Source organism: Vombatus ursinus, unplaced genomic scaffold (genome assembly GCF_900497805.2).
Source record: "Vombatus ursinus unplaced genomic scaffold, bare-nosed wombat genome assembly UNPS02004698.1, whole genome shotgun sequence".
Classification (NCBI taxonomy): domain Eukaryota; kingdom Metazoa; phylum Chordata; class Mammalia; order Diprotodontia; family Vombatidae; genus Vombatus; species Vombatus ursinus.
The window spans coordinates 1,078,116-1,105,476 of NW_020944476.1; the positions used below are offsets into that span (position 1 = coordinate 1,078,116).

General features: G+C 41.2%; 1 protein-coding gene across 1 annotated transcript in view; it reads right to left on the minus strand.

The window, feature by feature from the left end:
* TRAM2 (translocation associated membrane protein 2) overlaps positions 1-27,361 on the minus strand; it is an 86,852-nt gene that overhangs the window by 17,784 nt on the left and 41,707 nt on the right. Inside the window, exons 2-4 of the mRNA XM_027840289.1 lie at positions 17,787-17,850; positions 3,412-3,521; positions 2,080-2,196 (exon numbers count right to left, since the gene is read on the minus strand). Of these exons, the coding sequence (XP_027696090.1) occupies positions 2,080-2,196; positions 3,412-3,521; positions 17,787-17,850 (291 nt within the window). The remainder of the gene's footprint in view (positions 1-2,079; positions 2,197-3,411; positions 3,522-17,786; positions 17,851-27,361) is intronic.

The following is a 27,361-nucleotide window of genomic DNA, read 5'->3' on the forward strand; positions in this document are numbered from 1 at the left end:
CTACATCATTGATCCTGGGCTAGTCACTTAACCTCTGTCTGCCTCAGTTTCCTCAAATGTAAAATGGGCATAATAATAGAAACTTTTATTGCTATTATTGTCAGGTTGTTGTGAGGATCAAATGAAATAATATTTGTAAAGCACTTCCTTAACCACTCTGGGCCTCAGTTTCCTCATTCATAAAATGATCTCTAATATTCCTTCTGGCTCTTCATGTATGATTCTAGAGCCATAAGCTTTTAGGGTAAGGAGTTCACGTACCTCCCAGCATGGGAGAAACCAGAGCTTTGCTAATTTTTCTAAGGGCTATGTCTGGATTTCACATAAGGCTGGCCTTACGTCCTGAATGAGGGCAGTTTAGATGGGAGTTCCAGTAAAAGAAGGTGCAGTTGTTAATAAGGACTTCTGTGGCATCACTGGTCAAGTCTTGCTATGATGAAGACCACATCACTGACTGAATTCTTCTGTTGTTCTGAAATTTTCCTGTATCCAAAAACCCTACTTGTCTGGATACAAGCCACATTCTTCCAGGCCTGATCCAGTAAGCCTGGTCTATCTGTAGTTCTTTGAATATGACAATTCATCTCCTGTCTCCATGTTCCCCATGTCTAGAATGATCTCCCTTTGAGACTCCAGACTTCCTTTAAGACAAAGGTAAAAGCACACCTTCTCTGTGAGTTCTCCCAGTTGGTAATGCTTTCTCCTTTTATATTACCTTCTATCTTCTCTGTATAGATCTTTTATGTACCAAGTTATTTACATGTTGTCTCCCCATAAGAATCTATGCTCCTTGAGGGCAGGAACTATTTTTGCTGTTCTTTGCAAGCACAAGTAGTAATCCCTTCAAAAATACTTGTTGACTGACTATCCTTAATCCAGGTTGTGGAAAACCTTTATGCAGTTAATAGTTGTGCTCTCCCTAATCAATCAAAGCATTTATTAGGCACCGAGTAAGTGCCAGGGACCGGGGAAACAACTGGAATGAATGAAACAGTCCCTGTAGATTTCAATATAATGTATATTGTTTTAATGCACTATATTTCTCAAAATGAATGGCCCTTCACATAGAGCTATTTTAACCCTATGAATGTTTATGAAATTGAATTTATCATAAAAGGATTTGATCTGTTAGAATCAATACTGTAACAAGGAAAACTACAACTGGCTGGAAATCAGAGGTTGGCTCTAGCAGGTAACCAACTGTAACCTTGGGTAAGCCATTTATCCTCTTTGCTCAGCTTCTCCACTGTTTACTACAGCTCAATCCCTTTTTTGTCACAGAAATCCTGTGAGGCTAAAAGGCAATTCCATTCATTAAGCATATTAAGCACCTATTGCATATAAAGCTAAGACCCAGAGATACTTCTCTGTGCAATGCACTGTGTTAAATGCTAAGGATTCAATGATGAACTAAGAAAACTATGTTTTTTCCTATCAAGAGGACAACAATCAAAGTGATGAAGATTAAGAATCTTAAAATCTGAGGCAGTGAGGTAACCTAGCAGAAATAGGACACAGCCCCTAGCCCTCAAGGAGCTTAGACTCTAAAAGGGGGGATAAGACATGCACGAGCAACTATGATAAAAGGAAGAATGTGATGAATGCAAATGGTCCAAAGTGAGGAATTTTAGAAGGGAAAGATGACTTTCCCCCGGGAAGGGAGAGGAAGTCAAAGGATGAATAGCACAGAACCTGGACCTAGTTGGAAGAACTTGAACAGGCAGAGGTGGGCAGGGAAACTCCATTCCAGAAATGGTATAGACAGAATGAGTAAAGGTCCAGAGACAAAGGACAGGACAAGAAGTGGGCTAAATAAGATAGATTATGGAGGGCTTTGAATGCCAACGGGATGTTGTCACATAAGACCACATTTGTATTCTAGGCAAAAAAGTGTTTTTAGTTCTTAGGAAGAAAGTACCCCAGGACTATAAAGTGCTTATTAGTTTCTTCTAGTCTGCTAAGTACTTTGCAATTACTTTCATTAGCTCTTCAAATACTGACTGCATGTTCCACTCAGTCTAGACCACCCCCTAATAAAAGGCTGCCAATTATAACCTTCTAGTGAAGACTGCCACTCACCGTCACAACAACATACAAGCACCAGACCAAGGAGCTGAGATGAAAGGCTACCAGCTGTCCAGATTCATTGAACTTGCTGTGTTTGACCTTGGAGAGATGAAGTCGTCTGCTGATTTTCTAAAGGAAAAAAAGAAAAACATGAACATACAATTTCTATCTCCTTCCCACAAAATACTAATAATATTAAAAGAGTAAAGCAAGCCTTGATCCAAGAACTAACTTGACATGCATTTATTAAGTACCTATTGGGTACATTCAAGTCATATTCTATGCCAGGCCAGACACAAGCATCTTGGGGGAATCTGTAGGATCTAGACTGCTTTGTTTAGACACAGGAACATAAATAACTCCCCATACTTAGACTGTGACTTAGATAAAGCCCGTGTCTCATATTTCTCTTATACTCCTCTTCTTTTAGTATATATTAAGTGTATACTAAGGGCTCAGTGAATACTTATATACTTGGCCCCGAAGAAGATATGGGAAAATATACCTCCCTTCCTTCTTTGCAGAAGTGAGGAATTACGTGTACAGAATAAAGCCTATACTGTCCAACTTGGCTGATGTATTGATTAGTTTTGTTGAGCTGCTTCAATTCAACAAATTCTCTTTTTATTCTTTGTTATAAGGGATGGCTCTCAGGGGAAGGGAGGTGGGAAGGCATATATTTGGAAATGAGAGTGATATAACAACAAAAGCTATCTATGACAACCCATATAAACAAAAGTGCTTTGGGGTCTTCAATTTTTAAGAGTTATGTTTGAGAACCACTGATGTAGACTAACTTCTTCATTTTACAGAGAACACTGATAATCTAAGGTTAAGTAATGTTCTTAGGCGCACATACCTACTAGTAAGTTTTAGGGTGGGGCATGAATCCAGGTCTTGCTGGCTTACAAGTCCAGCACCGATTGGATTACAATGAATCTGCTAACTTGAAGGGGCTATAAGATGGAAAAGAGACTGGGGTGATTGGCAGGAAGTAAATAACAGGACTGCATACATCTACACCAAGGTAGATCAAGATCAAGAAAAGAACTTCCTTGGTAAGAATGATGACCAGGAGGGGAGATGGGGCTTTTGTTCTGGTAATTCTTAGTTGGAACAATGCATGACCATCAAATAAGCCTATCAACCAAGGTCATGGGTCTGTGGGACTAAATGATTGCAACCTGCATATGGGAGGATGAGTGGTAGGGGGTAGTGAGACACTGGAGTGGGAATCCAATTATCCAATTCAAACTTGTCAGGGTTCAACCCAGGTGGAGAGTACTGGAATACAAACTGAACCAAACTTCCAATGTCAGAGTCCCAGGGATGGGTAACACTTACATCCAAGATGTACTCCTGTACCACGGCATGCAGGATGATGGTGATGAAGATGTAAAATAAGATTGTGACCAGATCCTTCAGCCCATAGTGATACTGAACAGTTTCGCTTTCTGTGGAAGGAACAGGAAACAAATCAGCATGCTTGGTGTTAAGCCTGCTAGTCTCAGAGGAATTCTGAGGATCTTTGGTTTAAGTTTTCTGACAAGAACTCATTGTCCCTTCCTTTAAGCAATATGCATTCTGGAAAAGTGCAGTGATTCTAATTTAGTGGGTGATTTTTCTTGATTCCAAGATAGCCACTGGAGACTTGTAGGGATGGCCTTCTGGGAAATGTAGACTGAGCTCTCCAGAGCTATTCCAAGTTATAGGGTGGTCACCAATTACCTTGAGCACAGTCCTAAGGAAAGTCAACTGTGGTAGACCCTCTATGATGGCTACATGCCTATAAAGCGAAGGAGACTTGGAATCACAGAATTTTAGAAGTAGAAGCACCGGCCATTGGAGAATGGCAGAAAAAAATTATGGAATATGAATGTAATAGAATATTATTGTGCTGTAAGAATGAGATGTTAAACTCACGGCCCTCTGTAATGCAACCTGAATCAGATTAAAATGTAATTGGGAGATGTTTTATCAAAATAAAAATGCAATACAACATTAAAAAAAAGAGTAGAAGGAACCTCAAAGGTCACTGAGCTCAACCCATAACTGAAAGAATCACCACTACAAAAATAATAAAAATAGCTAGCATTTATATAATACCTATTATGTGCCAGGCACTGTGCTAAGTGCTTATATAAATATTATCTCATGTAATCTTTACAACAACCCTAAGAGGCAGATACTATTATCATCCCCATTTTAAAATTAGGAAACTGAGGAAAACAGAGGTTAATTGACTTACTCAAGGTCACATAGGCAGTAAATATCTAAGGCCAGACCTAGATACAGCTAACAAGTGGGTCCAGAAGATAGGAACCTGTTGTATGACACCTCTATCCGCCCCCCTTTACCCCGTCCCCAGTTCAACACTCTCACCCCACCACCATTCCCATCCACGTCCTGGAAGTCCATTCCACTTCTGGAGAGCTCTGATTTTTAGGAAGTTTTTGCTGACACAAAGCCTAAATTTGTCTCTGCAATTTCCACCCATTCAGTGCTCTGAGCACTTCCCTATGGGAACAAGCAGAATGAGTCTGACCCCAAGTCCCAGGAACACCATACCATTGGAGCAGTTTTGCTGTCCCTGCACTGGGAAATGATTCATATCCCTAGTCTGGCAGCAGATCAGAGTGGTTCCTAATTTTTGGTCTCCTGTGCTTGGTTCTTTGCTGTCTTTCTGTAAATAAACATGATCACACTAATTTAACCTAGTTTTTTTCAATTTTACCTATTCTTCTTCCTACCCCCACCCCACCACTGGGAAAAATAAAAGAACACAAAATGCTCATAATAAACACGCATAACCAGAGAAAATAAATTCCTACACCATCCGTGTCCAAAAATATATCTTATGCTACACCATGAAGTCTGTTGTCTCTGGATCAAAGGTGGATAGCATGCATCATCATTCCCCAGGGAATCATGGTTGGTCACTGCACTGATCAGAGTTTGTAAATCTTTCAAGCTTGTCTGTCTTTACAATGTTGATGTTACAGTATAAATTGTTTTCCTGGTCCTGCTCACTTCACTCTGCATCAGTTCATTTAAGTCTTCTCAGGCTTCTCTGAAGCTGCTGTTCTCATCATTTCTTACAGTACAATAGTATTATATTTCACTCATATGTAGCATAATTTGTTTAGCCATTCCTGGGTTGATTTTCCAGGAGCACCAATGGAAATATCTGTAATGAGTCCATTCTACAATTTCCTCCCTTTATTGTAACCAATGATAAGCACTGATAGTCAGAGGTTAAAGTTGGCATCAACTACCAAGGAAGAGAGCTGAAAACTTAAAAAAGATTTAATCTGCAACTTGGCCATAATAACACTGGGCTATAACTCATGGATAGCAGAGTGCTTCCTGGTATCAGAATCAATGTACATAGATTCTATCTACTGGGGTACATAACACTGTACTAGGTACCTGAAAATTTACAGATTGCTGAAGACATGGCAGGCAGCATCAGGTAATGTATAACAGAGAACCAGCCTCAGGGTCAAGAAGACCTGGGTTCAAGTCTGGCCTCTAACACAGGTTGTCTCTGTGACCGTGGCCAAGTTCCTTGCCCTCTCGGTGATGCAGGCAATTCTCTAAGACTCTTAAGTTACAGAATCAGCTGAGCTGATTTGATTAGAGGGGGTTTACTCACCAGCTATACCATTAGCTCATATATACTCATTAGCTATACCAAATGAAATCATAGGTATAGATACAACACACACACACACACACACACACACACACACACACACACACACACACCTTCTACTTAACTCTCAGTCACTGTGAGAAAAGCACTTTGTAAATCTTTTTTAAACCTTGAACTGTTATTATTAGTAAGAAGAACTAAGTCAACAAGAATTAATAAAGGGCAAACTATGTGTTAGGTACTGTGCTAAGCACTGGGAATACAGAAAAAGGCAAAAGCAGCTTCTGTCCTCAGGAAGCATCTAGTCTAATGGGAGAGAGAACACGTGAATAACTAGGTATATATACAATAAATAGAATAGATGGAAGGTAATCTCTCTTAGTATCTGGAGGGACCAGTGAAGGCCTCCTGCAAAAGGTAGGACCTGAGTAGGGCTTTGAAGGAAGCCAAGGAAGCTAGGAGGGAGAGGTGGAATGAGGCCATGTCAGGCATGAGATAGTGCAAAAGCTCAGAGAAAGGAAATTGAGATGTAAGGTGTTCAAGGAACAGCACATAGGCCAGTGTTGTTACATCTTAGAAGATGAGAGGAGAGTAAAACGTAAGGGGGTTTAGAAAGGTAGGAAGGAGTCAAATTATAAGAGCTGTAATGACAAACAAAGGACTTTTTAATTTGATCTTGGAGGTAATAAGAGAGACATGAGAATTTATTGAGTGGGGGGAGGAGTAAGGGGATGGGGGATTGGGAATGACATCAGACCCTCTCCCCCCAGTCCCAGAACCTAGCGTAGGTGCTTAATCAATGATGGTTCAATGAATGCATTTTATTCTACTCCTCCCCTTCCCCCTAACCACCCTCCCCCCCCAAAAAAAGTTTTTTGGACTTTCTATTGTTTTTTCCCATCCAGATTCCTAGAGGTAGAATTCTAATCAAGCCTGAAAGCACTTCATAAAAAGAAAAGGGAGTATGGAAAGGTGTCCCTGCTTTCCCTAACTATATCACCAAGTTGTTGTGGGCCTCAAAAGAGAAAGTATATAATATTGTCAGATATGCTTAATGTATCAGTTAGTTGTGCTGAACTGCTTCCCACCTCCCATCTTTCTTTTTTATTCTTTGTTATAGTCTATCAGTAAACATTTATTAAGCATCTACCGTATGCCAGGCACTGCCCTAAGAACTGGGGAAACAAAGAAAGGCAAAAATAATCTCTGTCCTCAAGGGACTTACATTCTTTTTTAAGAGTCTGAAGGAGGTATTTTTAATGCAAATAAAAGGAAGTAGGCTATTACAAAGTGGGAGGTAAACTTAGGGAATTCACTACTCCCATGATATGGTGCCAGCTGAAAATTAATGGGTGTTAAAAAAAAAACCATTCATTTTTATCAAAAGAAAAAAATACATATTTATATAAAAGAGTTATATTCTAAAGTGGTTTATATTCTGTAAACAACATATGAATAACTAGGCCCATGCAGAGTTGGCTGCCTGCGGGGAGGAAGGAGAGGAGAGGCAAAATGATATACTTTGAAATGACAGCAATACAAAAATTTTTAAAAGAAAATGCAAAAGAAACACCCTAAGCACTACAGAACACTAAATAAATATATGATGCTATTACTCCTAGTCCATTCAATAAACATTTATTAAGCACCTACTATGTTCCAGGCACTGCTGAAGCAAAAGAAGTCAACTCTACTGAGGGATATAACATGTCAACAAGTAAAATACAAGATGATTTAAGGATCTAGGAGAATCAGGAAAAACTTCCCACAGTCAATCTGGAAGGAGGCTAAGGATTGACTCTAACAGTAGAAATGAGGAAGAAACGCATTCCAGGCCTGGGGAACAAACAGACTATGGAAAGGCACAGATAAAAGTGACAGAAGATATAGTAAGAGCTTAATAAATTCCATTCATTCATTCGTATTGACCAATTTGGCTGAAATGGAGAGTATGTGGAGGAAAATAACATGAAATATCTAGCTAGCTAGAGGTAAGAGATGGAGCGGATAGATAACTGACAAGACTTGGCAACTGTATGTGGAGAGAAGAGGTCGAAGAGGACTGAGAATGAGAATGAGGGTGACTGGAAACGTAACTTTAGCCTGAAACCCAGAAAAACTGGCAATGGTACCATATACTCAATGAAAATTCAGTTTATCCTAAAACCTGTAAACAGGATTGTTGAAGGCTGCCTTCCCACCGCTTCCCCAACAAAGTACCTTCTGGGGACCACTCTATAAAGAGAAAGAGGGAGACAAATCTTTTTTTTTTCTCTACCTTAAGAGCTCTTTCCAAGCACCCTGTATGTAGTCAAGACCCTTTGCCTCCCCATATCAAGTTTCCACCCTCCCCAAATCTTCCAGTTTCTACCCTGCCCAGCTGATCAACTGGTCCCACCTCTACGTTGCCCTTCTCCCACCCCTATTCTACCCCTGGCCCCAACATTTATTAGTAAAAAGTGCACTTTGTCCAATTTTCCCTCCCCCGCCAGTAACAGGCAAGCAGAATCACAGGAGTAAACACCTAGGCAAATCCAGGTAGATTACATCTATTGCTTCTCCTTATCTACAAAGGCCCATCACTCTATCACAGAAAGGAATTAAATCAGTCTGGCACGATTTGCTTTTCACAAGCCATTCATTCTAGCTGCTACTTACTCAGTGTACTGTGCTTTCTTACGTTCAGTCCCCGAGATGGACTGATCATCTCATCTGCTTTGTCTATTCCTAGGCACTGTGGTCCAGGCTGGTTATTCTCTAATTACCACAGTATTTCTGGATGTCCCGGTTGCCCAGGGCTATCCCTGTTCTCCACAAGTTCTCAGAAAAAGCACTAAGTGGCTAAACATTCTTCTTAAATGGATGAGTCTTTTAACTGACTAATCCTCAGGGCTTTGTCGTCCCCCCCCATCTCTAAAATGAGGAGACTGGATATGACGATCTACCCCAATGGACATTTCAGCTCTAAAACTCCATGAGTCCTTTCTCCAAAGATTCTATGAGGCATCTCATAGATCTGTGAGGCACATCAAAGATCTATGAGGTTCTTCTGATTTGAACTCATCATCTAGCTTGGGAAATAAATACTCTTCTCTCATTATCCTTCCTGTTCCAGCTCCAATGCCTCTTCTGCCTTCCTCCCCCTCCCCCCATTCTGCTTAGCTGAAGAGGTGAAGGGAATGAGCATTTATATAGTGCCTACTACATGCTCATTACTGTGCTAAGCACTTTACAAATATTGTCTCATCTGAAATGAAGCAGCCTCTAGGGATAGTTTTTTCCCCTTTTTTAGGGAGTTCGAATAATAGCACATAGTAGGTACTTAATAAATGCTTAATGATTGTCTGACTGATTTAGAATTAGAAGGGACCTCAGAAATCATTTAGAACACAATAATTTAACGATAAAAACAAAAATATGAAATTGAACACTATAAATTACAATGATCAAGGCTGGTCCTGAAGAGAGGAGAAAATAATACACCTTCCACTCTTCTTTGCAGGACCAGAGGGAGAGGGAAAGGTCGATCTACAGGTGCAGAATGTATATATACTGTCAGACTTGGTTGATATGCAGCAGAACTGTCTCCCTACCCCCTATTCCCTCTTTTTCATTCTTTGTTACAATGGATGGGCTCTCTGGGGAAAGAAAGGACAGAGGGATATATTTGGAAATCTGAATAATGTTTTTTTTTTTAATCAATAAAAATGATTTAAAGATAAGTTACCTAGTCAAGTCTCTTTTATTTTACAGACTGCTGAACAGGCTATCAAAAAGAACACAAGTCTGAGAGTCAAAAGATCTGGATTCAAATATTAACACCAATACTTATTAACTGTGTGACCTTGGGTAAGTCACTAAACTTCTATGGGCCTTAATTCCTCTTTTATAAAATGAAAATAATAATACATGCCTTAATTACCTGAGGTAGAGGGTGAAAAACATTTTATAAATCTTAAAAGACTATACAGATGTATGCTATTTTTACTGTACTTGATGGATGGCATATAGCAGGCTTTAATCAATCTTTTTAAATGAATGAATAAGGAGAATGAGCTCAAAGAGGTGAAATAACTCATCTCTCACTCAAGGATTCTGTAATTCTAAGGTCACAGGGTTACAAACTAGTGGGTATGAGACTCACCCCCAGATTTCCTGATTCAGTCCAGTATTCTTTCCACCACAGTTATTTTCCAGTTTTCTTCCCTATAAATGGGTAATACTTTCTAATTACATTTATAGTCCCTGAAAGATAGCTTTCTCCCTTTGGCTTTTCTGATACTGTTTCTACACAAATAGGTGACATCTCTGCATTTGAGAGGCCCCAAGGATTTGAATATTGGTTCTGCCACTCAGTGCCTTGTGATCTTGGCCAAATCACTTACATCTATGTCTTTGTTTCCTCATTCTCTAGAATGGAAGCACACAGAAGGCAAGGACTGCTCCATTTTGGTCTGTGTTCTTCTTGGCACCTAGCAGTGACTGATACATAGTAAATGCCCAATAAATTCTTACTGAATGAATCTATAAACCAAAAAAAACTGGATTAGAAGACCTCTGAAGTCACTATTTCTTCCAATGCCATCAATGTGCTACACTGCCTCTTAAAAAAAAAAAAAGATAGTTTTTGTTTTTACATCACATTCATTTCTTAATACACAGCATATCCCAAAAGTCTAAGTGAGGTTTTAAGCTTTAAAAATTTTGGACCATCTTATATACTTGTATCTCCCTAAACTGGAGAGTCATTCCTTTATAACATGGACTATATAATAGTGGGGGAGAGGGGAAGGGAAGCAATTCAGCAAAACTAACCAACTTAGCAACCAAGTCCAATAGAATATGTAGTGTTCCAATCCATAGTTCTTCTACCTCTGCAAATAAGGGAAGGAGGTGCTGCATTCTTTTCTAAACCTGGGCTGCCCCTGTGATTAAAATAACTGGCTGTCTGCCCTCAGAGAAACTGGGATTTTAACTCTTAATTGTTTACTCAGCAAAACATTTCCTCCCCTTAAGTTGAGGTGGCAAAGTCAATTTTTTTTTTTGTTAGTGTAAGAGGGATCTGTTTCTAAAGCAGAAAGATAAAAAAATCAAGAGTTACAAAGATCCCAGAGGTACTGGGTAACAGTCCTTGACTTCCAAGCTGTCTTTGGGACTGAAGTCTTTTACCATAAGGCCACTCACCTGGGTATGATTTCAACCAAAACTCAAAAAAGAACTACAAGCCCTTTGGTAAAATCAGCCCCTACCCAAGACTGCCTGAGCTTTTGGGAAAGAAGGAGGCGGAGTAGTGGGAGGTACCCTGTACATTAACTCTGTGACTTTGGGCCAATCATTCTTTCCCTCTTGGCCTGTTTCCTCATCTGTAAACGAGCAGGCTGGAACAGATGATCTCTAAGACCCCTTCCAGCACTAATGTATGATGTTCCTACCCTGATTAACTTCCCTCCCCGATTAAGTGAGGTTTCTTTCTCCAGAGCTGCTGCTGCCCACCTGTCTCTGCTTTTGTCCCTGGTCCTCCCCCCACACCTCGGTTTATAGAACACAAAGAGGCACTCCATTTTCGAGAGATTCCAATCTTCAGAGGAGACATATAAGCATCAGAGTCCCTAAGGCAACACTAGATTTCCCAGGGGCAAGCAATTACTGGGAGGGCTCACTCAGAGCCATCAAGGAAGAGACAAAAGGCTGTTTCCACAGAAAGGGGCTTTCAAACCTCCAGCTGGAAAGCCTGTCTGGGGTCCCTTTCATAAGTAGAGTGTTCCATTCTAGGAGGGGTTACAGGAAACATGGCCTAGCTCTGGTGGAAAAGGTACCCAGGGTCTTACTAAAAGAGTAGATGATAAAAAAACACCTTGATCCAGTGCAGCTAGTAATGAAAGCTAAACTCCTAGGCCTTCACAGGTTTTTTTTCTTTTCTTTTTTTTCTTAAAAAGTCCTTGTTACTCTAGATTAACTGCAAAATAATCATTATTATGTGAGAGAAATTTCCCTCCCCCTACATCCTTTCATCAGGGGGAGAGAGGAAAAAGGAAAGAAGAAGTGAGAAGAGGGGAGGGGAAGAAAGAGGGGTGAGGAAGAGAGGGAGGGGCAGAGAGGGAAAAGAAGAGAGAAAAAGAGGAGAGAGAAGGAGAAAGGGAGAGAAGGAGGCAAGGAAAGAGGGAAAGGGAAAGAGAATGTAAGGAGGCAGGGAGTTGCTCATACAGTATTTTCACCTGTGAACACAGCTAAAACATTCAAATACTTTCCAGTGAAAATTAATTGATTACTGAATTTGATTCAGTATTTCTTCCCTCCCTACAAATAACACTCTCACAAAAAAACAGCCAACATTAAGGAGGACAAAGGTCCTTATTTTTAGTCTGATATTATTCTTTAGTCTAGAGGTAAATACTTTTCTGGAAGGCTGACATAACTCCTTCCATTCAAGGAAGTTGCAATCCACCAACCAGCTGTTTTTATGACAGCCCAGAGAGGTCAAGACCATCAATCATTTTTACCATCTTCATTTGCAGGAAGAACCTAGAGGTTGAATGACCTGCCCAAGATCACACTGCAAATCCATGGCAACAGCCAGTCATATACACTCTAATGCTTGGACTATTTCTGGGTATATGTTCTGAACCAGAAACAGGTAGGCAAGTCAACAGGATTCAGAATCACTGATATAGAGTTAATTTGCTTGGTTTAGTGGTACTGAAAGAATTCATATTCTACTCATTCCAGACCTCTTGAGTTCTGTTTATTTCTAACCACGATCCTACAGATTGGGGCTTTCCCATCCCTTTTAAGTGACAGAGTACACCTTGAAACCAACAGAAATTGCTGAAAATTGGGAGGAGAGGGAGAGATGACACAGAAAGTCACCTCAGGTGACCTTAGAAAACCCCTGAGTATATACAGCAAGTACTCCCCAGTATGCATGCCTAGACCTATCAAACTTTTTAAGACCGTGTAACTTCTTTCTCCCTCCTTCTCTTTCCTGGCTGAGCTCAATTTTCCTACCTAATAGATTCTAATTTTGCCAAATCACAAATTTATAGCTAGGGGACATGGTGGGGTAGTGGGGAGGAATGGGACGGAGACAAAGAAGTGGAAAAGGACCCTCCCCCCCACAACTGAACTGCTCCACCTACTTACCCACCTTTCTTCCCAGTCTTCTGAAAGGAGAGGATGTGGAGATAATGAATTTTTTTTTAAAAATGAAAGAAGAGAAAAGAAGGGGGGAAAACACTTTTACAAAAAAAGTTTACGTTCTAGAAGTTTACAATTTTTAAAGGAGTTTAGCAAGTTGTGTCAGTGACTCTCTGATCTCACGTGATGTCAATATTCCTCTCTAGCAAACACAGATTGTAACCCAAGCAGGCCTCCTCACTCTGTGGGACTAGTGCCCATTTCCTCATGTAAATCCTCTCCCAACTTACTGAGGACTTTCCTTTGAATCTCTTAACACTGCCTGGATACCAACAAAGCATGGCAGACTGTTCACTGGTTCTCACCACAAGACAGGCCCACCTTCTTTTTTGGTCCTTCAGCTCTCCAATAACATTTTTTATAAGCCACTCATCTTGTACAATTATTCCTCAGTAATGTGTTGGACTCTACTCACACTTACTATGGACACCTCTCAATTAACTTCTGGGTAACTTTCAACTTCAATTCTTGAAAGACTACTACTGTTCTTTAGGACACAGAGTCATACCAGCATTATTAAATGCTGAGGCTAAAAATATGGGCTTTTGTTTCATATTCGGGGGCATTAAAAACACTGAGGAAGGCTTGAACGTAGCAAGTGCTTACAAGATGGTCACTGAATTGAATTCAGTCTTATCTGTTAGAAAACCTGCTACTAAGCAATCCAACGATGGGATAAATGAGGAGACTTGAGTTTGACTTGGATGCTGAGGCTTCCTTTTACAGCCTGAAGTAAGGGTGCAGGGAAACTTGAACTATAGAAGGGGAGGGTCTCTTCAATGTAAACCGCTACCAGTTTGCTGTTCCACGAGCAGCAAGCTGAATTCCACTGCCTGCCATATTAGTTCTGCTGGAATGCCCAGGGATTCACAAAGTTAAAGTTGGTGGTCCCACAAAGGGGTTCCAAAAGTAGCTTGGCTACCTGTGATTGAGATAAGAACTCAGTATTATAATTTGTTAAGTTCCAAGGTGGGGACAAATTCAGAAATAGTTAGGGATTGTTTCCTCCATGGTTCTCAGTTCTCATGTACTACCACATGGTGGTGTAGGCATCAGATATAGTCAGTAAATCTGAAAGGCAACATGTATTATGCAGACATGCCAAACCATGCAAATTTAAAAGTGCTATAATAAAAGCCAGAATATGATGAAATGTATACTGTACACAGTGGCTTTTAAATTTAAAAGGATTGAGGGTTTGGGAATGAGTAGCCTAAAGGGGTGATACGATAATAGTCTTCCAGAAAAGCTGCCACTAGAAAGCAGGACTGGATTTGTTTTATTTGGCCCTAGAGGACAGAGCCAGGAACAAAAAGAGGCAACTTTAGGCCTGATGTCAGGAAGAAATTTCCTAGCAATCAGAGCCCTCCAAAAGTGGACCAGGCTGCCCTAAGAGGTGGCAAGGTACCCCTCCTGGGAAGGGTTCAAGCTAAGACGAGAGGGCCACTTTTCAGGCAGCTTATACTAAGGGTTGTATGAGTTGGATTCAAGGGCCAAAGAGGTCCCTTCTAACTTTCAAATCCTGTAACTGTGTAAACTCTTCTCTCCTGACATGAGTTACACATAAAATGACCACTTTCTTTCTTCAGAAACCTCGTGGCATCGGAGAACACAAGATTCTAGATCCGGAAAGAACCTCAGCTGGCCATCTAGTCTAACCCTCATATTTTACAGATGAGAAAACTGAAGCAAACAGAAGTTAAGTGTCTTGCCCAGGGCCACACAGCTATCAAGCATCTGAGATTTGAGCCTATTTCAGTCCAGTACTCTATCCCCTACACCACAAGGGCCTATTTGAAGCTTTATGAGGATGAGTATCATGGCAGATAACCATGCCCTTCCACAAAACCTCCCCTTGTGCCACCATCAGAGACAGAATTCCAAGCTGAATGGACCAAGAGGTTGACCCTATATGTTCACTTCTATGAAGAAAAAAATGCCCTTCTAAGAAGCTGAAGAAATTTCGGGAGAGGGAGGACAGATAATCCCGGAGAATCTTTGACTCTCTGACCATCAAAGAGCGCCACAGGTCATTCTTCTCCTAGCCAAGGTCCACCAGCAGTCAACTCCAAATTGCTCAGCCTGGGCAGGCTAGAAAAGCCAAGGAAGTCTGGGCACCTATGTTCTCTTGAAACACAACTGAGGCGAGCAAGGAGGGACCATGAAATTCACTGCAAAGGGAATAATTCAGAGCAGGTAATTCTCCCAAGGTATAGACTAACTTCCCTAGGGCTTATGAGGAAACTCCACTGCGCCAGAGTTTCTAAGAAGAGAACGGCAAGAGACCCGGGCTCTGGGAGCTGAGGCCAGTTAACTGGTTTCCCACTCTGAGGCTCCACTAAGAAAGGACAGACTTCCAGAGTTGCTTCTGGCTCCCAGGATTTGGGGTGCAGGATTTTTTAATAAACTGACCACATATGACACAAATCTACGATTCCATGGCTGCCTATGGCACTGGACATCCCTTTTCCCTGGTAAGTGGCTCAAGTCCGACAATACTGCCAAGACCAGAGAGCCAAGGACAATGAGATGGTCACAGTGCAAGGAGTACAGGCTTCCAGGTTCAAACCATACTCCTGACACTGACTACTACCTGTGTGACCTTGTACAAATAACTTAAACTTCCTGGGCCTCAGTCTCCTCATCTGTAAAATGAAAGGGCTGGACTAGATGACCTGTAACATCCCTTCTAGCTCTGGATCTATGATGCTTATGGGGTGGTCATGCCCTGTGGTCTGGACAGAATTCTGTTTTTAGTGGCATCAACTGGAGGTGCTTTGCAGAAGGACATGGCAGTGTCCTCACAAACCTTCCTTTAGTAGGTCCAGCTAGGTGGCCCTGTGGATAGAGCATCGAGACCTGAGTTCAAATTCAGCCTTACTAGCTGTGTGACCCTGGACAAGTCACTTAACTTCTGTTTACCTCACTTTCCTCAATTATAAAATGAGGTTAATAATAGCCCCCACCTCCCAGGACTGTTGTGAGGGTCAACTAAGATAATAATGTAAAGTGCTTAGCATAGTGCCTGGCACATAGCAAGTACTACAGAAATGTTAGCCATTATTAATTTCCTTGAGAGCAGGGACTATTTTCACTTTTGTACTTGTGTCTCAATGCCTAGTACAATACCTGGTACATATACTAGAGGCTTAATAAATGCTTGTCGACTGACTACATATTATTCCCATTCACATATTCCCCACCTGAATCGAACCTGACTTGCTAGGAGTTTCCCATACATAACGTTCAAATTTCCCATTCTCTGCTTGTATACATTATCTCTTAACTTCTTTCAAAGCACTATATGAGTGCTCCTATATGAGGCCTTTCCTGACTCGAGGCCCCACCCCCTGGTTATTAATGCTCTCTCTCATTCAAATTACTTTATTTGTATCTACGTATATGTGTATGTGTTCTATTCTCCTAGCAGTATGTAAGCTCCTTGAGGGCAAGGACTGTTTCATTTATGTCCTGGTAATCCTAGTGCCCAGCATGTAACAAACACACAATGAATGTCTGTTGAATGGAAAAATTCTCTTTTGCCTCATTTCTACCCTGTCCAATCTCACCTCCCTAAAGGTAAGATTGCCCACCTGAATCCAGGGGCCTTTTGCTTATAGTGTAGGGGTGACAAGGAAGCATTGGAATAGGTCAGAGAAGATGTGGGCCACCATGCCACATATGACAACAGATGTCCCAGAATGGGGTCCATGACCATGAAAGCAGGGTAGCTCAATGAAAATCAAAAGTCTCCATCACTTTGCACTTTCACTAATCCCAGGATCTAAATTTGGACAGGAACTTAAAGAATACCTAACCTACTCCCATTGTTTTACAGATGAGAAGACCGAGGCCTGGAAAGGTTAAGTGAATCTGTCTGTGGTTATATATGTAATAATAATTACTATTAATAATAACAATTAAAATGATGGTAGCTGACATTTATATAACCCTTTAATGTTTGCAATTATCTCATTTGAAATAAATAACCAGGATTTGAACTCTCTCCAGTAAGCCAGGCTGCCTCATCCTATACTTCATACTGTTGATTTAAGAGACTCAAAACGGTACAAGCCCCACTCTTCATCATAGGTGGCAGGACTTCACTTACCATTATTCATTTATTCAACAATTATGAAACTCCTATTACATATTACCCTCAACAATGTAAACACCCAAGAAATAGTCACTGTGCCTCCCCCCCTTTTTTTGGGGGGCAGGGAAGCATTATAGCAATTGAGCACTATGTTAAATATATATTAACTGCTCAAAAAAGATAAGAAACAGCCTTATTTTATAAACACAGTCTCAGGGAGGTAAGCTGCGGCAGCCTTCCTGTGGTTACATAAAATGTCAAAGGCTGGGGGCTTATTCATTTACAATCTATTCTCAGTACAGTATTCTATCCCCCAGTCCACAATACCTGCTTACAGATCAGTGTACAATAACACTACCATTTTCATCAATGATAATTAAAAGAGTAGAAGCCACACTAAAGAACAGATCAATGGTTCTGATGGCTTGATATCTTGTCTCTAATACAGATCAACAGCAGAGGCTTCAGGGAAAAGAACCAAAGCCGGCATAAAGCATCTAACCGTGCAACAATGCACTGTTAGAGAATGAGGAATATTTCTGCTCTCCAAAGCTGGCAGTAGGTTTAACAAAGAGCTGTAACCCAATAGATGCTGACATTTTATGCACAATGTTGAATTTAAAATTGAATTTTTAAAAAATTGAATTCAAATATATGAAAAGGTTATGCAGATAAATGGGGAACAGAAGTTGGGAAGGATAAAAGGATAAAGAAACAGTTAAAGATTAAGCCTTTGAAAGAATATAGCCAGGTGAAGAGAGAGACTTTTCTTACCTGATGAGGGCATACTAATGTTATACTGAGGTAAAATAAATAGGAAGGCAGTCTTGGCCGTGACCTGTGAAAAGAAAGAAAGCAAAAAAAAAAGATTTCATTTTATCTCATCTTGGACACACTCAAAGCAGCAGCCCATGGCACCCATCTCTGCCACATTCTAGGGTCAGTCTCTACTGAGCGCCTCACATGAGGCAGAGTTAGCATCAATTCATACCCAATCCTCATATTCTGTGATAGGAAACGCCTGAGATAAAGTACTGATAGGAGATCTGTAAGTATGTGTGGGGGAGTGGGGTTGGAGGTTTTCATCACTGTTTTTTAACAAGGCTGGGATCATTGACACCTAAATCGGAAAAGCCCAAATTCAGCCATCTTAAGCCAAGAAAGTACTTAATCTGAATCAAGCTGTTTCACAAGTAGCCTGCAAGTCACCTTTCTAAAGTTTTGTCCAGGCAAAAGACAATTCTTTTCAGTTTCTACCTTATTTGCATGCTGTCCTATCCCAATAAAGCTGGTGACTAGTAAAATCCCTTGTTCTCTAGTACCCGTCCAGTTGTTCTCATCCCAACGGGCCTCCTAGTACTTCCTCTGGGAGAATTCTGTGGCATAATGGAAGGAAATAAAAATGCATTATTAAGTGATATAACATTAGATAATATATAATACTTAAGAGAAGGGCCAAATTTGAACTCAGACCTTCTGGATTCCAGGCCCTGTGCTCTGTCCACTGCGCCACCTAGTTAACTTCAATGGTGGCCCCTTTTAGGGTTCTCCCCAGTCCAACAAGAATCCCGAGAAAGGGTTCTTTGGGGAGGAAAAGTATAAACCTTCCATGTCTGGGAATTCTAAGTTTCTTCTAAGAAAAAATGATGAAACAGTTTTGGTATAGTCCTACCCAGAGGCAGGGGAACGGACTAACAGAATTCCAGAGGCCTTTGGATCCTAAAATTAAAAAGGAACTACAAAAATAATGACAATGATAGCTCAAATTTACATAGCACTTTTAAAGTTTGTACCACACCTATGTGACCTTACTTGAGCCTCACGACCCTGAGGGGTTGGTGCTAATATTAATCACAGATGGGGTTACTGAAGCTCAGAAACGCTGGATAACAACAATAACAACAATAGCTAACATATATGGTGTTTATTATGTGCCAGGCACTGTGCTAAGTGGTTTACAATTATAGTCACATTTGAGATGACTTGCCCATAGTCACGCAAATAATAAGAAGCTGAGGTGGAATTCAAACTCAGGTCTTCCTGTAAGTGCAACACTCCATCCATTATGCCCTTGCTGCCTCTCATGAAAACCCCTGTTTGTTTTAGGAATCTTTAAATTTCAGAGCACAGCCAAAGAGAGTCAGACCTTTCAGGGGAGGCTTCTTCAGGCAGACTGTCTGGAACCCACAAAACACACACACAATCATTATCAATAAATATTTATCACAGGTCCTCAGGGCACACCGCTGTGCAGAATGTCTCTGATTTTCAAAGTCGCAAGAAAGAGAGAGGGGGAGTACAATGGGCTATATAGAAAGCAGCCTCAGATGACTCAGATGAACCTTGCCATTGAGGCCCCAGATAGACAGGGAAGAGGTCTGCCGTTTCTAGGCTACTCTGATCCCCATAGGCAACTCTGTGTAAAAGTAACACACTACATAGACTCCGCAGATGTGAATTATTTACTCCACATTGTTTTTCTTTGCTTGGTCAAATGTAGGTTCTTTTGTGTATTCATCCTTGTCAGTGGTGTCTGAGATACAAAAATGCAAAAACTTCACCTGAAATTTGCTAAATTCAGCCTACTATTCCTCAATATGCACTCACCTCTGCCTTCCTCTCAGTTCTAGTTTCTTCCCTGTCCCACAGGCAAGCCAGGCTCATGCCCAGCTCCCTTCCTATCACGCTGATTCCTGTCTTGGGCCTAGAATACCTTCCCTTCCCTTTTCTTGTTATCTGTTTGCAGAATCACAGAATCTAATTCCTGGAAAGGATCTCAGAGGTCATCAGCATCTAATTCGATCAGTTAATCAGTTACCAGGCTCCACATTTTAGGGAGGACTTTGATAAACTGGAGGGCAACCCACCTCAAGATCACACCACAAGGAGGACTGGGAGGGAATCAGGAATCTTTAGCTCCAGACAGATTTAAGGAGACTACAACAGCTGTCTCCAAGTATCTGGAGAGCTGTCCCATAAACAAAGGATTAAACATGTTTTATTTGACTGCAGAGGGCAAAATTAGGATCAATGAGTGGTAGCTAGAGATCAAGCATTAGGCTTAATGTAAGAAAAAACATCCTCAGAATCAGAGCTATCCCAAGGCGGGATGGTCAGCCTCAGAAGTTAGTGTCATCTCTCTAATTTCAAAAAAAGACCAAATGACCACCTGTCAGTTACACTGCAGGAAATTATTGTCTAGGCATGATAGGAGCTGAATTAGAGCCAAGTGAGATTCTGTCATCAAGGAGTTCTCTCTGAACCTTTTCCAGCTGCTCCAGCTCACAATATTTTCCTCTACCTTTAAATAAAATTGTGTGTGTGTGTGTGTGTGTGTGTGTATGTGTGTACACATATGGGAGGGAGAGAGAGAAGAAAAGAAGAAAAAGAAGAAAAAGGGGACAGAGTAAAGAAACAGAAAAAGAGAGGGAGAGAGAAAAAAAGAAACAAAGAAAGAGAAAATGAAGGAATGAGAGAAAAGAAACAGAGAAAGAGAGAAAAGAGAGAAAAGAGAGAAGAGAGAAGGGAAGAAGGGAGGGGGGGCAGGGGGGGAGAACAGATCATAGTTGGATGAGACCTTAAATGTTATCTACTCCAACCCTCTCTTTTTGGAAATGACCAAACAGGCAACTTGAACAAAGCTGCAGAGGTAAACAGTAGCAGAGTAGGAATTCAAAGAGAAGTCCTCTGACTCCAAACCCAGCACATTTTGTGCTGTTGTCTCTTAACTCCCTACAGCATTTGGAATCAAGATTACACAGGGGAGCACTTACTGATAATAACCATCTTGTAGTATTCTCTTTATCTCTTCACTTGTCCCCAACAAGAGTGGATGCTCTGTCAGGGCACGGACCACATCATTTATCTTTTCTGTCCCTATAATGTGTGGGTCCTGGGCACATATAGTAGGTACTCAGGGGCTGAATGGTATAGTAGCCATGCACACACATGCATGCACTCAATGCAACTAACCAAATTGTCCTATTTTGACAACAATGACTATTTTGCTTAAAAACATAAGGAGAAAAGGATGTAAAAGTGTTGTATTTTCAAAGACTCTGCCCCTAGTTTTAAGAAAACCATGGCAGATTCAGGAATTTATTACCATCACCATTTTGAAGGAAGAGCAGTGCCAGTAAAAGATACCACCTCAATTTCTACAAAAACTCTTTCTGAGCAAAGGTCAAAAGTACTTCCTACACTGGGTTCATATGCTTCACCACATCTAAGAAAGTAACAAAATCTCCATGTTAAAAAACGGCAGACAGGGCAGGAGAAAGGGGTTATAGTAGATTACAAGCTCAATATAAGCCAAAAGCATGGCACAGCCGCCAAAAGAAGCTAACTTGATCACAGGCTGCACTATTCATCAGGCACTGTGCTAAGCACTTTTCATAAATATTATCCCATTTGATCCTCACAACAACCCTGCAAGATAGGTGCTATTATTATCATCCCTGTGTTACAGTTGAGGAAACTGAGGCAAACAGAATGACTTGCCCAGGGTCACACAGTTAGTTACTGTCTGCAGCTGAATATGAACTCAGGTCTTCCTGACTCCAGGCCCAGCACTCTATCCACTGCACCACCAGCTGCCTCTCCTCTAACAGGATAGGATATGGAGGTGATAGCCTTTCCATAATTCACAAACACAAGCCTAAAGCATGGAGGGTCCTCTTCCACACGGCCGACTTTCCTTCAAATACTCAGACAGCCATCATACTACACAGGATCAGATTCAGAAGTGAAAAGCATCTCAGAAGCCATCTGGTCTAACACCCCTTATTTTACAAATGAGGAAATTCCCCTGGTCAGACCACATCTGGGGTGCTGTGTTCTGTCCCGGGTGCCATTTTTTTAGGAAAGACACAGTCAGGCTGGAGAGCATCTAGAGAAGGACAATTAAGAGAGAGAAATGACTAGAAAATAAATTATATAAAAACTGGTTGAAGAAATAGCGTAGAGAAGCGGTCTTAGAGAGAACATGGAGAACACTGTGGCATTGTCACCTCTCTGAGGCCAACCTCCCGTGACCTTGAGCAATCACTTTATTTCCCTGGACCTCAGTTTCCTCACCTGTGAAATGAGAGAGATGGACTAGCCACTAGATGGTCTCTCAGGTTTCTTCCAACTATAAATCTGTGACTCTGTTTAGTATGAGAGCTGTTTTTGAGTACTTGAAGATAGGGAACAAGGGAAGGAAAGGTTAATAAGCATTTATGTTGTTATTGTTCAGTCACTTCAATGGTGTCCAACTCTTCGTGACCCCATTTGGGGTTTTCTTGGCAAAGATACTGGAGTGGTTTGCCACTTCCTTCTCCATTATAATGGATGAGAAACTGAGGCAAACAGGATTAAGTGACTCGCCCAGCCTCACACATCTGATAAGTGTCTGAAGCCAGATTTGCACTTAGAAAGATGAGTCTTCCCGACTTTAGGCCCAGCACTCTATCCACTTCACCACCTAGCTGCCCAATAAGCACTTAACATAGCACCACTAAGTGCCCTGTGAATATTATTTCTTTTGATTTGAAGGAAAGGCTACCAAGTAATAAGACTACTTCTGCTTGGCTCCAGAGAGCAGAACTAGGAACAATGAACAGAAAAAGCAGACTTCAACTTAAAAAAAAAAAACTCAAAAACTTAAAATCAAACAAGCAAAAAAAACCACAAACAGAAATGTCCAAAAATGGGAGGTGTTACTTCGGAAGACAGTGAGTATCCTATCCCCGTATGTCATCAAGCAGAGGACCAGAGGCCCAGTGTTTCTCAAAACAAGTTACAAGGGGACCTTTTGCATCAGACATAGCTACTTCCAAACATGTGATCCTGTGATTCCCCACTTTTCAGATGAGTGAAATAAACTGACCAAATGTTCCCCAATACATTTTAAAGAAGGAGTTTCTACCTCCGGCATGGCTGCTTATAACTGTTTGATCCTGTGATTTCCCAGTTTTCGGATGGGTAAAATAAACTATGGCTGAGGGAAGGGTATAAATCACCTGAGACCCTATAATTTGTATATGCAGCCAAGAGGACGAACTAGGCACAGTATAATCCTGATTCCTAAACCAGTGTCTTCCCTCTTCTGGCCAGCTTACTCTGACAGAAGCGAGGGGTGTTTAAAATGCTGGCTTCCCTCTCAGATCCACACCTCATTCTGGCCTAAGAGAGCAACCCCAAATCCTCTCTTAAAGTACTGGTGATGCTCATGCTCCGTGGAATGCTTTGAAGCAGGAGCCTATTTAAAATGTCAATCCAATTCTTTCCCCGTCACTCTCATGCTATTTATAAGAAAAATTATTGAGTTTAATAGCACTTTAAGTGCCTGACTCAGTGGGTGAAAGGTTAAAAGTGACAATATGTTAATATGTTAATGCAAAAGAAGAGCACTAAATTATGTAGCAGCAATGAAACAATTTCTTTAAGCGCTTCATTAAACCTTCAACTGAAAATACTCCATGAAGCACAAAAGCATGGGTCGCTAAAGGTTTCTCTCTGCCAGGATCAAAAGTTCTGATTTTTGTGGCATTGTGGAAAAAATATTGCCTTGAACCAGAGGACTTAGGTTCAAATCTCATCTCAAATGCAATCTACCTATGTGATCCTGAGCAAGTCACTCTCTGTGAACCTATGTTTCAACCTTTACAAAATGACAGGGTTGGATTAGACGGCCTGAGGTCCCTTCCAGGTCCCAATCTGTGAACATATTCTACTGAACACATGCACGGACAGGTGTATCTGGGGAAAGCCCTAGAGTTCCAGTGAAAATAACCAGGGTTCAAATCCTGCCTTTTCGACTTACTGCTTATGAAAGCAAGGACAAGTCACTTTCCTCACAAGGCCTCAGTTTCCTCATCTGTAAAATGAAAGGGTTGGACCACATGATCTCTAAGATGCCTTCTAACTCAAAATCCTAAGATTCCCATGACTGACTCCAAGCTTCACCAGGATCACAGTTATTTGGATAAACTGGCAGCTCCACAGGACACAGGGGTGTAACAAAAAGCCTCAGATGGGTAGTCAAGAGAGCAAGGTTTTGGTCCTAGACCAGCTGATTACTACCTAATTGTGTGACACTGAGCAACCACCATCTCTGAGCCTCAATGTCCTCCCCTATAAAATGAGAGCTTTGTACTGGGGGATCTCAGGTCTTTCCTGGTACTCAAATTTTCTCATTCATTCATTTATTCAACATAGTTGTTTTGTTTTTTAGAAGAAGGGAGACGGGCATATTTGTAGGCAGTAGGGAAAGCACAGGTACATAGGAAGAGATTAAAGTTTAGAGAGAGAAGATGATTGAGGTGGCAAGGGATGAAATCAGGGACAGACAGAGGGGAATTGGCATTGCTGAAGAGAGACAACTTATTATCAGAGCCTGGAGTAAAGATGAAGTCAGAGTTGATGCTGGAAGATTTTCACATCAAGAAATAGGGAGGAGAGGAAGATCATGGCCAATGGCATTTATCTTCTCTGTGAAGTATGAGGGTGAGATATTCAGCTGACAGGGGCAGCTAGGTGACACAGTGGATAGAGTGCCAGGCCTGAAGTCAGGAAGACTCATCTTCCCGAGTTCAAATCTGGCCTCAGATACTTAATAGTTGTGTGACCCTGAGTAAGTCACCTAACCCTGTCTGCCTCAGTTTCCTCATCTGTAAAATGAGCTGGAGAAAGAAATGACAAATCATTCTAGGATCTTTGCTAAGAAAACCCCAAATTGGCTCACGAAGAGTTGGACATGATTGAAAAAGGACTGAATAACAACATTCAGCTGAGAGGCAAGAGAGAGAAGGTCTCTGGAGGGAGTGAGCTACAGAATCAATTAGGGAGGCATAAAAGGATCGCCTTGCTACAGTGAGGGTCCCACTGAAGTTAGATAACCCAACTTGCATAGTGTGCCCAGTCAGGTCATTTGCATGCCCTTTTCCAACTACAGAGAGCAGTGCATGATTAAGTGCTAAGGAGGAGGGTATTGAGAGCAAAAGCATGGAAGGCTGGCAAGATACATCCGGCAATAGGACAAAAGATGCCAAGACAGAGCAGAAGACAGGGTGGAATTACACTGGTAACTACAGGGTTGAGATGAGGAAGAGAAGAAAATTAAGTCAGAGAATCTTTCCCTAACACTGGCGCCTGGGCACCACTAATCAGTGTATGAGAGACAAACCAAGGTAAAGTAAGAAGTATCACTTTCTCTGTCGGAATTAATGCCACCTTCATGGGTAAACCTGTCTGCTGATGGGCATTCATGCAGATGGTAGAATTTCCAAAGACATCAAGAAATAGTGGCCCAAGTACTGTATCTGGAGTCAAGAAGACTTGAGTTCAAAACCCTCGCTTATGTGACCAGCTAATCTCTTTGAGACTCAGTTTCCTAATCTGCAAAATAGGGACAATAATAGCTATATACCCAACTCACAAGTCTGCTCATGGGGCTCAAATGACATAATGTATGTAAAACATATTGCAAACTTTAAATCATACTATAAATGTCAGAGCCAATGAGAGGTAGTGTAGTATAATATACAGAGAGCCATGAAGATCTGATTTCAAATCCCACCTCTGACGTACAATGACTGTGTGACCCTGGGAAAGACATTTAACCTCTTGATGCTCCCAAGCGACTCTCTAAGGTGCTGATCTGCCTTGATAGTAGGATGTTCTTATTGGGAATTCCCTACACCAATGAAATCACAGGTCTCCATTCAAAAAATGTCAATTATTATTAATTAATTATCATTATTAAACCTACACTCAGAAAAAGATCATGCAGGAAAGATTTTATATAAAAACATTTTGGTTTCAAACAGCTCATGTCATACAAGCACCATCTTTCCCCCACCATTTGTGTGGCCTTGGAAACAACCAGAGTAGAAAATGAAGCAAAAATCATAAGCCCCTAGGACTGATTATTAGGAAACTCATTTTCTTTTTATTTAGCATCATGGCTTCTCTCAAATGAAGTCAAGCTACTAGTTGTGCTGATGGAGGGAACTTCAAGAGGTAGCAAGATATAGTGGAAAGCTTGCTGGACATGAGGTCCAAGGACCTAGGTTTGACTCTTACTACCTATGTGACTTTGGAAAAGTCACTTCACTCTAGGAACTCTATTCTGTAAAATGAAGGGGGTTGGACTCAATGACTTCTAAGGTCCTTTCCAACCCTAAACCTATGATTCCAGGATAAAGAGTCCCTGGACACCTTCACAGTATCTAAAGTAAAAAACAGAAAATTTATAAAAGAAAAAAAAAAGTTATGGCTGAGGCCATAGAGGAGAAAGTTTCAATTAGAGGAGAAAATATTCCCAAGTGATGCCCAATGAGATGGGGAAGGATTGACAGCAGAAGAGGCTTTTCAGCCTTGGCTATAACACCACTGCCTCTCCTTCCTTCTTTACTGATGCTAAAAGTCACACACCGCTGTGGACTTGGATGTAGTTGGTATAGATTTCCAGTCTGGTTTGGCTAGGTCCCCTCCTCCCACCTTTGCCTCAAAACCATCTTACCCAAACTTCTCTGGAAATGACCTCCAAATCTATTTTTCCCAGTCCAGTTTTAAAGGAGGATCACTGATTTAGACTGGAAGGGAACTGAAGAGGCCATCCAGTGTAACTTTCTGTCATAATTTAGACAAAAGTTTTTCACCCTTGTGTTCAGAAAATTCCCATTTGGGATGCTACTGGGGTCTGGTGCTGGGATTTACAGGGAAGACAAGGGGAGAGTACTGGGGAAACACCCACCCTGCAACCTGCAAGACAGCCAACACCTCCAAACCAGGTAGGAGACCTAACCAGAGATTCCAGCAAAGAGCCTCAAGCACAATGGTCTTTAGGCCAAGGCTGGAGTAAAGACCTTAATGGTCTTGTGAGAGGCTACCTATCCTCTGGGCTGGGCACATCCTTCCATCAAATAAGTTCTTGTCAGTTAAAAGAACAGCCTGGTACAGTATAAAAAGCTCTGCCTCTGGAGTTAAGGACCTGGGTTCAAATTCTACCTCTGACTTTTGTGACCTTGGGAATTTCACTGAGCCTCCCTGGGCCTCAATTTCTTTTTTTTTTTTTTAATTAATTGCTTTTGATTTATCAAATAAGTTTTTCTTTTTTTTTTTTGCCAGGTAATCAGAGTTAAATGACTTGCCCAGGGTCACACAGCTAGTAAATGTCAAGTGTCTGAGGCCATCAGGTCCTTCTGACTCCAAGGCTGGAGCTCTATCCACTGCACCATCTGGTTGCCCCAATAAGCTTTTGAGTTTTAAATTTTTCTCCCCCTCCCTCCCTGCCTTCCTCCCCAAAACAGCACACAATCTGAAATAGGCTATATATAAACATTCCTATTAAACATTTTCATGTT